Genomic DNA, 12,763 nt, shown 5'->3' with positions numbered 1-12,763 from the left:
GCAATTTTCTTTTCGCTCTTCAACCTTGTGAATGGCGCGAATTTAAGGTTTGTAAACAACGCGGTGTAGAAAAACAAACTCTCATTTGCCCGTGAAAATGAATAACAAGACCATTCACTGTGAACGGTTTGCATTTTGTCTTTTTTGGCCCATGGCCGGTTCCTTCCTTTGTGCACGGTTTTTTTTATTTCGCCTTCATTTACAGGGCAATCAGGGCCGTTTGATTTTTGTTTTGAAATAACGTGCGATTATTTATCTTTTGCCTCCAGTGAAACCAGGATCGACCTTCAAATCACGTCAATTTCATCTATTAGGGAGATAGACACAGGCACTGGAACGTGTAAAAAGATGAACACCATCGTTTTTAATAAATTTACCAACCAAGTCCTTTTCGAAGAAAAGGCAAACGAGGTTGAGAGGAACAGCAGGACCTATATGGAAGTTATGGAAGAGCAGCATCAGGAGCTGATGATGCCGGACAGTCCGTCCAGTAGAAGCCAAAGGGGTCTGCGACACAGGAGGTCTGGGTATGACCTTAACTTTATCTAAGTTCTGTATTAGATGATGTATTTAACTAGATTGTGAAACTTAGCTGGAGGAAAAGTGATTGAGCAGAACTGGAGAATACATCCACACTTCATCCGTGTAATGTATTATTGATATACTGACATCGGTGAAGTTGAAATTGTGTTTTGCCGGTAAGCAGTCCGCTTCTGCCTCATAAAATTGTGAGAATGCAATCCCAAAACCAAGAAGCGATGCACGTATTATGCAGAGGAAGTGCAGCAGACGGTGTACAGTACAGTATCTTAACCTGGCAGTCCAGTTGTGTTTAATGATACCCGTGTACACGAGATTTTAAAAAATCTCCCTTCTGCTTTTCAAACCCACTTACTTCACCATATTTGACAGTTATGTTGAAATTATCTTTTTGGAAATGTGATTGCGAGTTTCTAATTACATAAGTACAGTAATAACATTTGCTGGATTTAAATTCCTCGGAGGTAGCCGGAATCTAAATTAGTAAACATGTGTAATCCACCGCATTTTACCATTCAAAACGACAAGACACCTTTCTGTTAATCTTGCTATAAAAGCTCAGTTATCTGAACACATACAGGTTATACTGTCATACTGATAATGAGGGGAGTGCACTCCCGAATGTGAAAATATTATTTATTATGTTTAATGCAACGCCTCATTGCATCAGACACTCAAAGAAGTAAAATAAAATGGAAATCTAAATAGCGATGACATTTAACTCAAAGATTTCATAGAACAGGAGGCTGCAATAGTCTTTTCATATTGGTTGACCACGAACGTAAACATTGTTCCCTGTATGGTATGGCAAACATAATCAGATATAATGTGCACATACACATGCATTCAAATAAATGTATTATATTGTAGACATTCTGTTACAGATTATATATTTATGCGTTTCACATATTGCATTTCCAACGACAAATACAAATCCAAATTACTTTTTTGAAGCAAAAGTTTCATTGACAGTCGTTATGGAGTTCAAGAGAATTGATATATTTTTCTTTAAGAAGATGACTTATGCTTTTACAGTACAGTGTTCACTAAAGAAGTTTTCTGTGAGAAGCGAGGAAGAATTCCACTACCTCAACCACAAACAACCAATAGACACCAGCTATAACCTTGAGGATTTATAGGGTAACAAGGATATGTGATGACAAATGCTTTGGGGTCATGGATGTGGATTGCGAAAGTTTAGCAATACCGCAACGGTCTGGCAGTGTTCAAGGGGATGTGAATCAGAAGTATCATCATCACCAGATCAGAAAACAGAAGTGTCTGTAATAGCTGGACTGTGCCTCCAGATTCACAGCGACATCTACAGGACTCAGCTTGAATACAAATACACAGACAGTATTCACATCATGTTCTACCACCTACAGACACACTTTACAGAAACCACAATTCCGCCGACTAATCACACGCAATGCTTACATCCATACAAATACACGCAATGAAACGTTTCCACATTATCAAGATAGAAACAGAATCCATATGGACTGAGACAAAGGTTAAGAAGGGATGGATCACGTTAATAGGCATATTCTACAGACCACCTAACAGTGGAAGGGAAGTGGAGGAAGAAATATGTAGGCAAATCTATGAAATGAGTTAAAACATCGAATAATAATCATGGGCGATTTCAACTACCCCCAAATAAACTGGCACAAAGAGGTAGGTAAAGGGGAAAGGGAACTGGAGTTTTTAGAGTGTGTATATGACTCCTTTCTTACCCAGTATGTGAGAAGCCCAACAAGAGAGGAATCACTGCTGGATCTAGTAATGGGAAATGAACTGGAGCAGATAAGAGAAGTAAGCGTAGGGGAACATCAAGGCAATAGCGATCATAGCATAATAAGGTTTAAAGTAATGATTGGGAAAGACATAAATAAGACAAAGACCAAAGTAATAGATTGGAACAAAGCTAATTTTGAGGGGATGAGAAATGCAACGAGGGAAGGTAAAGTGGAAAAAATGTTGACAGACAAAGAGATAAAATAGCAATGGGAAATATTTAAAAAGGAGATCAATAGATTTCTGGAGAAATATATTCCTCTAAAACACAAGAACAAATAGCCAATAATGAAACACCATGGGTGAATAAAGAGATAGGGGTAACACTGAAACTAAAAAAAGACATGCTGTAAGTACATAGACAATAAAGGAGAGGATGACAAAAGGGAATGTGAAGAGATTAGGAAGGATGTCAAAAAAACAATTAGGAAAGCAAAGAGGAACTACAAAATTAAATTGTCAAGGAATATAAGAATAAATAGTAAAGTATTCTACAGACACATTAATAACAAAAGAAAAATCAGGATAGGGATAGGCCACTAAGGGATATGCATGATAAACTCACAGGTAATGATAGCAATATTGAATAGTTACTTTGCCTCTGTATTTACCAGGGAGACTAACAAGGTGGGTAAGACATTAGAAGAGGAGATCAAAAATGATAGAAAGACATTTAAGATAGAAAGAGGGGGAGATAATTGCTAAACTAATCAAACACAGAAAGGATAAAACCCCTGGTCTGGATGAATTGCATCCGTGCATATTAAGAGAAGTTAGGGAAGAGATAGCAGAGGCACTATTACATATATATAAATTCATTACAAAAGGGAATAGTGCCAGAGGACTGTCGGACAGCTAATGTTATTCCTATATTTAAAAAGAGAGATAGAACAAGTCCAGGGAACTATACTTAATGTCAATAGTAGGAAAGATAATGGAATCTTTACTCAACGATGTAATAGAAAAACATCTAGAAAATGAAAATATGATAAAAAGTTGTCAGCACTGATTTCAGAAGGGAAGGTAATGCTTGACCAGCCTTATTGAATTCTTTGTAGATGTATCAGAAAGAGTAGACAAGGGTAATGTAGTAGATGTAATATATTTGGATTTTCAAAAGGCCTTCGATAAGGTACCGGATTGTAGATTCATGACTAAGGTCAGAGCATGTGGAGTCAGGGGACAGGTAGCAGAATGGATAGCAAGCTGGCTACAAAACAGAAAACAGAGAGTAGGGGTTAAAGGTAATTCCTCAGACTGGCAAAAGGTGGGAAGTGGTGTTCCACAGGGATCGGTGCTGGGACCACTGTTGTTCACAATTTACATTAACAGTTTGGACTCAGGAATCAGAAGTACAATTTCAAAATTTGCAGACGGCACCAAATTGGGGGAGTAGTTAATACAAAGGAAGAATGTGTTAAAATGCAAGAAGACATTAATAAACTTGCAGAATGGGCATGTAATTGGCAAATGAATTTCAATATAGCTAAGTGTGAGATGGTGCATTTTGGTAGGAAGAATAAGAAGGCCACATACTGCTTGGATAATAAGAGTCTAAATGGGGCAGAGGAGCAGAGAGATCTCGGGGTACAGATACACAAATCACTAAAAGTGCGATGCAGATTAATAAGGCCATAAAAAAGAAAACCGAGCACTGGGGTTCGTTGCGAGAGGGATAGAATTGAAAAGCAGAGAAGTTATGTTAAACTTGTATAGAACCTTGGTTAGACCACACTAGGAGTACTGTGTACAGTTCTGGTCTCCATATTATAAAAAGGATATAGAGGCATTGGAGAAGGTGCAAAAAAGGATGGTACCAGCACTGAAAGGATATACTTATCAGGAAAGGCTGAATAGGCTGGGGCTCTTTTCTCTAGAAAAGAGAAGGCTGAGGGGTGACTTAAAACTTAGGGTCTTTAAAATAATGAAAGGCTTTAAAAGGGTAATCTTGGAGAAAATGTTTCCACTTGTGGGGAGTCCAAAACTAGAGGTCATCAATATAAGATAGTCACTAATAAATCTAATAGGGAATTCAGGAGTAACTTCTTTGCCCAAATAGTAAGAATGTGGAACGCACTACCACAAGGAGTAGTCGAGGCATTTAAGGGGAAGCTAATTACGCACATGAGGGAGAAAGGAATAGAAGGATATGCCGATAGGGGTAAATGAAAAAGGGAGGGAGGAGGTTCGTGTGGAGCATAAATGCAGGCATAGACCAGTTGGGCCTAATGGCCTGTTTCTGGACTCATTGTAACACCCACGTACTAACTATAAATACAGGGGCAGAAGCCGAGTTGTGCGCATTGTAATGCAAATACAGAAACAACTACCCTGTACCTACCCAAAGACGGGAAGTCTTTAATTTATATAGAACCTTATCGCGTCTCTGAAAACTCCCCAAACGCGACAGTTGCAATGAATAACTTTGAAATACTTTATCTACATAGAACACGACATATGACATTCATCCAATACCTGCATGCATAGTTACACAAAAGCCTTGATGAAAACGCAATTTCGCCCCCTCCCATATATGTAAATATTTCAGCGGCGTCTCAGATCCAACCACTGAAGTGAATTTTATTTTCAACCAAAAATTAAATCACCAGAAACATGAGAAATATTTTCTCAAACCTGTCTCCGAAAATGGGCCCGATTTAATATTTTCTCGGTTAAAGTGTCAATTTATTACTGTTGTGATTTGGATTCATAGTTCGAATATGCGCCTTCTTTGGGGAAGTAAGGTTCGACAACAGATTGATACAGAAAATGTACAAATTTCAGTTACCATCTTTTCCTCAAATAAAGTGGAGTTTTAATCCAGACGGAAGACAGACGTTCAATTTACTATTTCTGGATTTTGGTCCAATAATTTATCGTGACACATTATTGTGACTGCTGTCCTGCTTTTGTCTACTAATAGGTCTGATTTCTAAAAATTGTAGCTTATTGTACAATACACACTCTTAGTGAACAATGCCCATTGTTAGTGTACAATACACACTGTGTACAATACACACTTGTAGTGAACAATACACGCTCTTTGTGACTACATGGACCTTCACGAGTACAGAAATTATATCATTCAAAGTAATTGCATTTTCAGTGGAATAGTTGCTTCGGTTGTCATTTTTTTTAAAGGCGTATACTTTTATTTGTTAATTGGTTACTGACGATTTGTACCTTGTATTGTTTGTAGTTCTCGGCAGGGTGGAGGGAAGGTGAGGCACAAACGGCAGGCTCTTCAGGATATGGCTCGTCCCTTGAAACAGTGGCTTTACAAACACCGCGACAACCCCTACCCGACGAAAACTGAAAAGATTCTGCTGGCACTGGGATCCCAGATGACCCTCGTACAAGTAAGGCCGTTTTCCTACCAGATACAATATATATTGTCTTCCTTCAGTTCTGTAACTCCCAGAATTATCCATTGGTGCTTCGCAAAAGAAAAAAAAGTGTAAATTCGCTGAACTAATAGTAAACTCCAGTGAAAATCTGACTTTATCATGCAGTATATTGTGTCAGTAGCTTTTTTGTCGTGTTTTTATACCTATTAAGAGTAGTATTGCAGGCAAAACAGTGCCAGATGTCGTCTAACAGTGAAATTGAAAGTAGAGGCAGGTCTCCGGGATAAAGTGCCGACAGAATCGATGGGTGACCGTTGTGTGGTATTTTATCCTGAGCACCGTTTTTGAATTTGCACATTTGGACTAAGTCGCCGGCAAGACGAGTGTTGAAAACACCAAGCAAAACGCCCTGTTTTACGCCGTAACTGCAAGGACGGCGTTGATTGTTCTTCCATTTAAAACACTTAATAAATTGTTTTATTTAATGGCGCGGCTGCTGTAAATTTCTACATTTTGAAATTACTGTTGAAATTTCAATTTAGAGGTTTTGGGTTTCAAGTTAGAGGTTTCACTCCATTTAGAGTGTATTGGACTCAGTAGAGTGTCTTGGACCTGCAGTTGAAATGATCCAACCAAGCTGCATCTTAGCTTCTGAAGTTACGCTGAAATCCGTTTAATGGATTTATTTCCTCGCTCACGGTCGTTTGAAGTGCAAATAAATTTCACGTTGTAGATCGACGACGGTGAACAATTTATGTGTTTTTTAAAAAAAAGGATACTCACAAAAGGTTAAAAGATGAACTCGGGTTCGGTATTTAAACTGTTGAAACGCTACACTTACCCTAGTGAATATTCATCCAGCAGATTTCTTCATATGGAAATCTTATGCAGTATACAGCTTAATTCCGACCAACTTTATTCAAACATTCCTTATGTTGACAAGAATTTCTTAAACTTGTTTGTAATGTAACAAGTTCTAGTTTAAAGTTATATTGCGCTGCTTACATACTTCGTTGTTGGTCTCTTGCAGCAGGAATGTTTAACCCTATTACGATTAATACTCGGTATATAATATATTAGAGGACTCAAACTATTAATATTAAATAATTATTATTCAAAAAATCTGGGCAAGAGGCCCAGGGTGGGAAATAGAAGAACGAACTAGTGCCCATCCATTATAGAATGGCATTGTAGTGATTTCCTTAAAACCGGCACTGTTATTTTCATATCACTTGATCTTCCTACTATTACTGTTTGTGTACCACGACTCCGCGTTTGTCGCGCAATGTAAAGCAACTATAGAAAATCAAACGTTTCTAGACCAATTTACTGTTCTTGGCTTTGTTCTTGGATTTATCCTCATACAGAGGACTGGAGAACTGCAAATGTTACACCCTTGTTCAAAAAAGGGTGTAAGGATAAACCTAGCAACTATAGGCCAGTCAGTCCAAAATCAGTGGTGGGAAAACGTTTAGAAACTATAATCCCGGACAGAATTAACAGTCACTTGGAGGAGTGTGGATTGATTAGGGAAAGGCAGCACAGATTTGTTAAAGGTAAATCGTATTTAACTAACCCAATAGAGTTTTTTGATGAAGTAACAAAGAGGGTAGATGAAGGCAATGCAGTTGACGTGGTGTATATGGACTTTCAAAAGGTGTTTGATAAAGTGCTGCACAGTAGGCTTATCATCAAGATTGCAGCCCATGGAATAAAAGGGGCAGTAGCAACACGGATACAGAATTGGCTAAGGGACAGGAAACAGAGAGTAGTGGTGAACAGTTGTTTTTCGGACTGGAGGGAGGTGGACAGTGGTGTTCCCCAGGGATCAGTGCTGGGACCACTGCTTTTCTTGATATATATTAATGACTTGGACTTGGGTGTACAGGGCACAATTTCAAAATTTGCAGATGACACAAAACTTGGAAGGGTAGTAAACAGTGAGGAAGATAGTGATAGACTTCAAGAGGTTATAGACAGGCTGGTGGCATGGGCAGACACGTGGCAGATGAAATTTAACGCAGAAAAATGCAAAGTGATACATTTCGGTAGGAAGAACTAGGAGAAGCATTATAAACTAGAGGGTACAATGCTAAAAGGGGTACAGGAACAGAGAGATCTGGGGGTATATGTGCACAAATCGTTGAAGGTGGCAGGGCAGGTTGAGAAAGTGGCTAAAAAAGCATATGGGATCCTGGGCTTTATAAATAGAGGCATAGAGTACAAAAGTAAAAAGTCATGATGAACCTTTATAAAACACTGTTTCAGCCACAACAGGAGTATTGTGTCCAGTTCTGGGCACCGCACTTTAGGAAAGATGTGAAGGCCTTAGAGAGGCTGCAGAAGAGATTTACTAGAATGATTCCAGGGATGAGGGACTTTAGTTATATGGATAGACTGGAGAAGCTGGGGTTGTTCTCCTTGTAACAGAAACGGTTGTGAGGAGATTTGATGGAGGTATTCAAAATCTTGAAGGATCTAGACAGAGTAGATAGAGAGAAACTGTTCCCATTGGCAGAAGGGTCAAGAATCAGAGGGCATAGATTTAAGGTGATTGGCAAAAGAACCAAAGGTGACATGAGGAAAAACATTTTTGCATAGCAAGTGGTCAGGATCTGGAATGCACTGCCCGAGGGATTGTGGAGGCAGATTCAATCATGGCCTTCAAAAGGGAACTGGTTAAGTACTTGAAAGGAAAAAATTTGCAGGGCTATGCTGGGACTAGCTGGATTGCTCTTGCATAGAGCCGGCATGGACTTGATGGGTCAAATGGCCTCCTTCCATGCTGTAACCTTTCTATGATTCTATGATTCTATACATCCTTCTGAAACAATCCCATTGCCAGTTTATATTTGGCAAACATGTTTCAGGCAATTGCAGCTAAGAGTTTACCTAATAAAATAGCTGTTTAATGTACTGTGCTAGTCACATCTTTCTCTAACCACAATTCACCTCATAGAATCATAGAATGATACAGCACAGAAGGAGGTCATTCGGACCATCGTGCCTGTGCCGACTCTTTGAAAGCTATTTATTTAGTTCCACTCCCCTGCGCTTTCCCCATAGCCCTGCAAATGTTCCCTCTTCAAGTATTTATCTAATTCCCTTTAGAAAGTTACTATTTTCAAAGTTACTATTTTGAAAGTGATTCCACCACCCTTTCAGCCAGTACATTCCAGATCATAACAACTCGCTGAGTAAAAAAAATTCTCATGTCACCTCTGGTTCTTTTGCCAATTACCTTAAATCTGTGTCCTCTGGTTGCCGACATTTCTGCTACTGGAAACAGTTTCTCCTTATTTACTCTATCAAAACACTTCTTGATTTTGAACACAACTATCAAATCTCCCCTTAAGCTTCTCTGCTCTAAGGAGAACAACCCCAGGTTCCCTACTCTTTACATAAATGAAGTCCCGCATCCCTGGCACCATTCTAGTAAATCTCTTCTGCACCCTCTCCAAGGCCTTGACATCTTTCCTAAAGTGTGGTGCCCAGAATTGGCCACAATACTCCAGCTGGGCCTAACCAGTGTTTTATAACAGTTTAGCATAACTTCCTTGTTTTTGCACTCTATGCCTCTGTTTATAAAGCCGAGGATCCCGTATGCTTTTTCAACAGCCATCTCTTGTCCTACAACCTTCAAAGGTTTATGAATGTACATCCCAAGGTCTCTCTGTTCCTGCACCCTTGTTAAAATTGTACCATTTAGTTTATATTGCCTCTCCTCATTCTTCCTAACAAAATGAATCACTTCACACTTCTCTGCATTAAATTTCATCTGCCATGTGTCTACCCATTTCACCAGTCTGTTTATGTCCTCCTGAAGTCTGTTACTATCCTCCTCACTGTTTACTACATTTCCAAGTTTTGTGAAACTCCAGACTTGACTATTCCAATATTCTCCTGGCTGGCCTCCAATCTTCCACCCTCCATAAACTGGAGCTCGTCCAAAACTCTGCTGTCCGTACCCTAACTCTCATCAAGTCCCCTGTGCTCGCTAACCTACATTGGCTCCCGGTCCGGGAACACATTGATTTTAAAATTCTCATCCTTGTTTTCAAATCCCTCCATGGCCTCACACCTCCCTATCTCTGTAACCTCCTCCAGCCCTACAACCCTCCGAGATCTCTGCGCTCCTACAAATCCTGCCTCTTGCACATCCCTGATTTTAATCGCTCCACCATTGGCGGCTGTGCCTTCAGCTGCCTCGGCCCTAAGCTCTGTAATTCCCCCCCAAACCTCTCCGCCTCTCTACCTCTCTCTCCTCCTTCAAGACGCTCCTTAAAACCTACCTCTTTGACCAAGCTTTTGGTCACCAGTCCTAGTATCTCCTAATGTGGCTCGGTGTCACATTTTGTTTGAAAACGCTCCGGTGAAGCGCCTTAGGATGTTGTACTACGTTAAAGGCGCTATATAAATGCAAATTGTTGTTGTTGTTGTGTCATCTGCAAACTTTGAAATTATGCCCTGTACACCCATGTCCAGGTTATTAATATATATCCAAGAGCGGAGTGGTCCTAATACCGACCCTTGGGGAACTTGTATACTTCCCTTCAGTCTGAAAAACAACCATTCACCACTACTCTCTGCTCTCTGTCCCTTAGCCAATTTCGTATCCGCCACTGCCCCTTTAATCCCATGGGCTTGAATTTTGCTAACAAGTTTATTATGTGGTACTTTATCAAATGACTTTTGAAAGTCCATATACACATGAACTACTCTACCCTCATCAATCCTCTCCATTACTTCATCAAAGGACTCAATCCAGTTAGTCAAACACGATTTTCCTTTAACAAATCCGTTCATTTATTAACCCATATTTTTCCAAGTGCCAATCAATTTTGTCCCGGATTATTGTCACCAGTTTAATAAGTATCACGCTATCAGTAGGTAATATGTTGGATTACAGAAAAAGCTAGGCAAATAATTTATTGCTGTGCAGAAATAATTTTCAGAGACGTCAAGTTGCCTTTTTATATTTGTGAAGGGATTTAAAACGGATTGCCATGCTGAATGTCTTGATTCCATGGAAAGTTTTATATTCCAATTGTAGTCTGTCTAAATATGATGATTTTTACCAAGAGTTTCTAAAGAATTTATAGTGTATGTTGTACAAATATATAAAAAGGTGACTTGAAACAAGCTGTCAACATCTAGGCAGCTCTTGGATATTACATGAATTAAATTCCACGGTGTACTTTTCATGATAAATATTGAACACACTGTTCTATTTAATCATAAAAACTTATACAACTATTCTTAAAAAGTGCATGCCAAGAACAGATATATTGGGGTCCTATTGATGTTGGCTTTAATGGTGCTATTTGTATTGATAGAGGCAAGAATCAGGCTCCTTAAGCAGCCTGTATCAAATGTTCAAAAATGTGTAATAATACACTCACTGCCTTCAAGTCACCAGCCAGCCACCTCTACTTTGTTCAACGGGTTGGTCCAACTTAAAATCAGTTAGGTTTTCAAACCAAATCCTGAGGAATGGCATTTGAACTGCCACCTACTGACCACTCACCAATGCTAATACTAACTATCATTTGAACATTATTTGAAGCCTACGATTAGAATGCATTTGTACCTCACTTATACCTTCGGTTTCCTCACGCTAATTTAGAGTATGAGACAATTGTATCGAATAAATACGCCATTCCTGATCTTTTTTTAAAAATCCTTAGTCTTGCCCACCTGTAAACATTGACATCTCGGTGAGCTCAAAGACACTCATTCAAGGAGAGGTGGAAGAATTCCGTGCTATTCAAGATTATGGCAGCATCAGATGTGAAATGACACTTGCAGATAGCAATCACAGCAGTTTGTTACGAGATCGAAAAGTATCTTTTGAACATATTCATGGTACAAACTGGAAAGGAATTCTACACATTTACATTATATATATTTTAATCAGAAACAAGTTTTAAGATGTTGCAAAGAACATTTGTTTCCTGGCCGACTGGAATCTAGTGAGATAGCCTAGTGAAATGATTCCTTGCCCTCAGAGAGAAGGGGTCCTATAGTCTGTATCTCTGCCCATTATCGTCCCATTCTGGTTAACCCGGTACAGAGCGAGTTGCACCTGCCACCTGGAACCTGGCAGCTTCCCAAATGACGACCTCATCCCACCGAGGGTGCCTTCCATTGCAGCTCATTGCCTGCAGACTCGGCTGGGAAGTAGCGATCAAGTCAATACTTTTAACATTTTAATATAAACAAATCATCAAAAATATTGACTGCAAACAAGAATTGACCGACTTAGTGACTTGGAAATATATGGAGAGGGTCGATGTTCGTTATTCCCATTTATTGATATTTTGTTTATACAGGTGTACAGGGACATATATCAATAAAATTTATGTGATGGTAATGTTCCTGTAAAAGCTAGCAATCAAAACAGGCAAAGAAAAGTATGGCATCCTGCTGTGGGCCACTCCTATAGGAAAAAAAATACTAGATCAAATATTACTTTCAGCAATGAAATGTTTATTTAATAACCTTGTAAATGTCACTATGGATATTTCTGCTAATTTATCCTTTAATTTAATGCTTAATTTATGTCAATCGCTTTACCTCACCCATTTTCTTCATTTAGATCACAGAATTGTAGCTACTTTTATTTATCTTAAAACACTATTGCCTTGAAATTGGCCAATGGAATAATACCACACCAATGCTCAGACAGATGGATAACTTGACCCCCTATTATACTGCCACTTTCATCTCAACACACACCCAAAACTGCTTCACATCCACATGGGAGTGGTAGCATTGCCAGCCTATGTTGATGCACTTAAAATCAGTAATGAGTTTGACTACAGAGAAAATCAGACAGCTGCTATTTTTAATGACAACATATCATTTTAAACATGGTAGATTTGTTAGTTACCCGTGTGGTTGGTATAATTTGATATATTAATATATTTAATACTGCCTTTAAATTGCAGTTTAGTTGCAGTTATTAGTTTGATCCCAGTACCAGCTTCAGAGTGATGCAAGCAAGCAGTGCTTTGTGCTCAAGCAAATTGGACCTCAGTCCATATAGATTTAAATGCATGTGCAGAATTACTCTCCCT

At 39.1% G+C, this 12,763-nt stretch overlaps 1 protein-coding gene across 1 annotated transcript in view; it reads left to right on the top strand.

Annotated features, from left to right (window-relative positions):
- mkxa (mohawk homeobox a) overlaps positions 1-12,763 on the top strand; it is a 51,815-nt gene that overhangs the window by 1,572 nt on the left and 37,480 nt on the right. The window contains exons 2-3 of the mRNA XM_067999107.1: positions 270-527; positions 5,537-5,696. Coding sequence (XP_067855208.1) covers positions 349-527; positions 5,537-5,696 — 339 coding nt within the window. The 5' untranslated portion in view covers positions 270-348. The remainder of the gene's footprint in view (positions 1-269; positions 528-5,536; positions 5,697-12,763) is intronic.

Source organism: Heptranchias perlo, chromosome 2 (assembly GCF_035084215.1).
Source record: "Heptranchias perlo isolate sHepPer1 chromosome 2, sHepPer1.hap1, whole genome shotgun sequence".
Taxonomy (NCBI): Eukaryota; Metazoa; Chordata; class Chondrichthyes; order Hexanchiformes; family Hexanchidae; genus Heptranchias; species Heptranchias perlo.
Note: the sequence above shows the minus strand (reverse complement) of the source record. Positions and strands in the feature narration are given on the sequence as shown.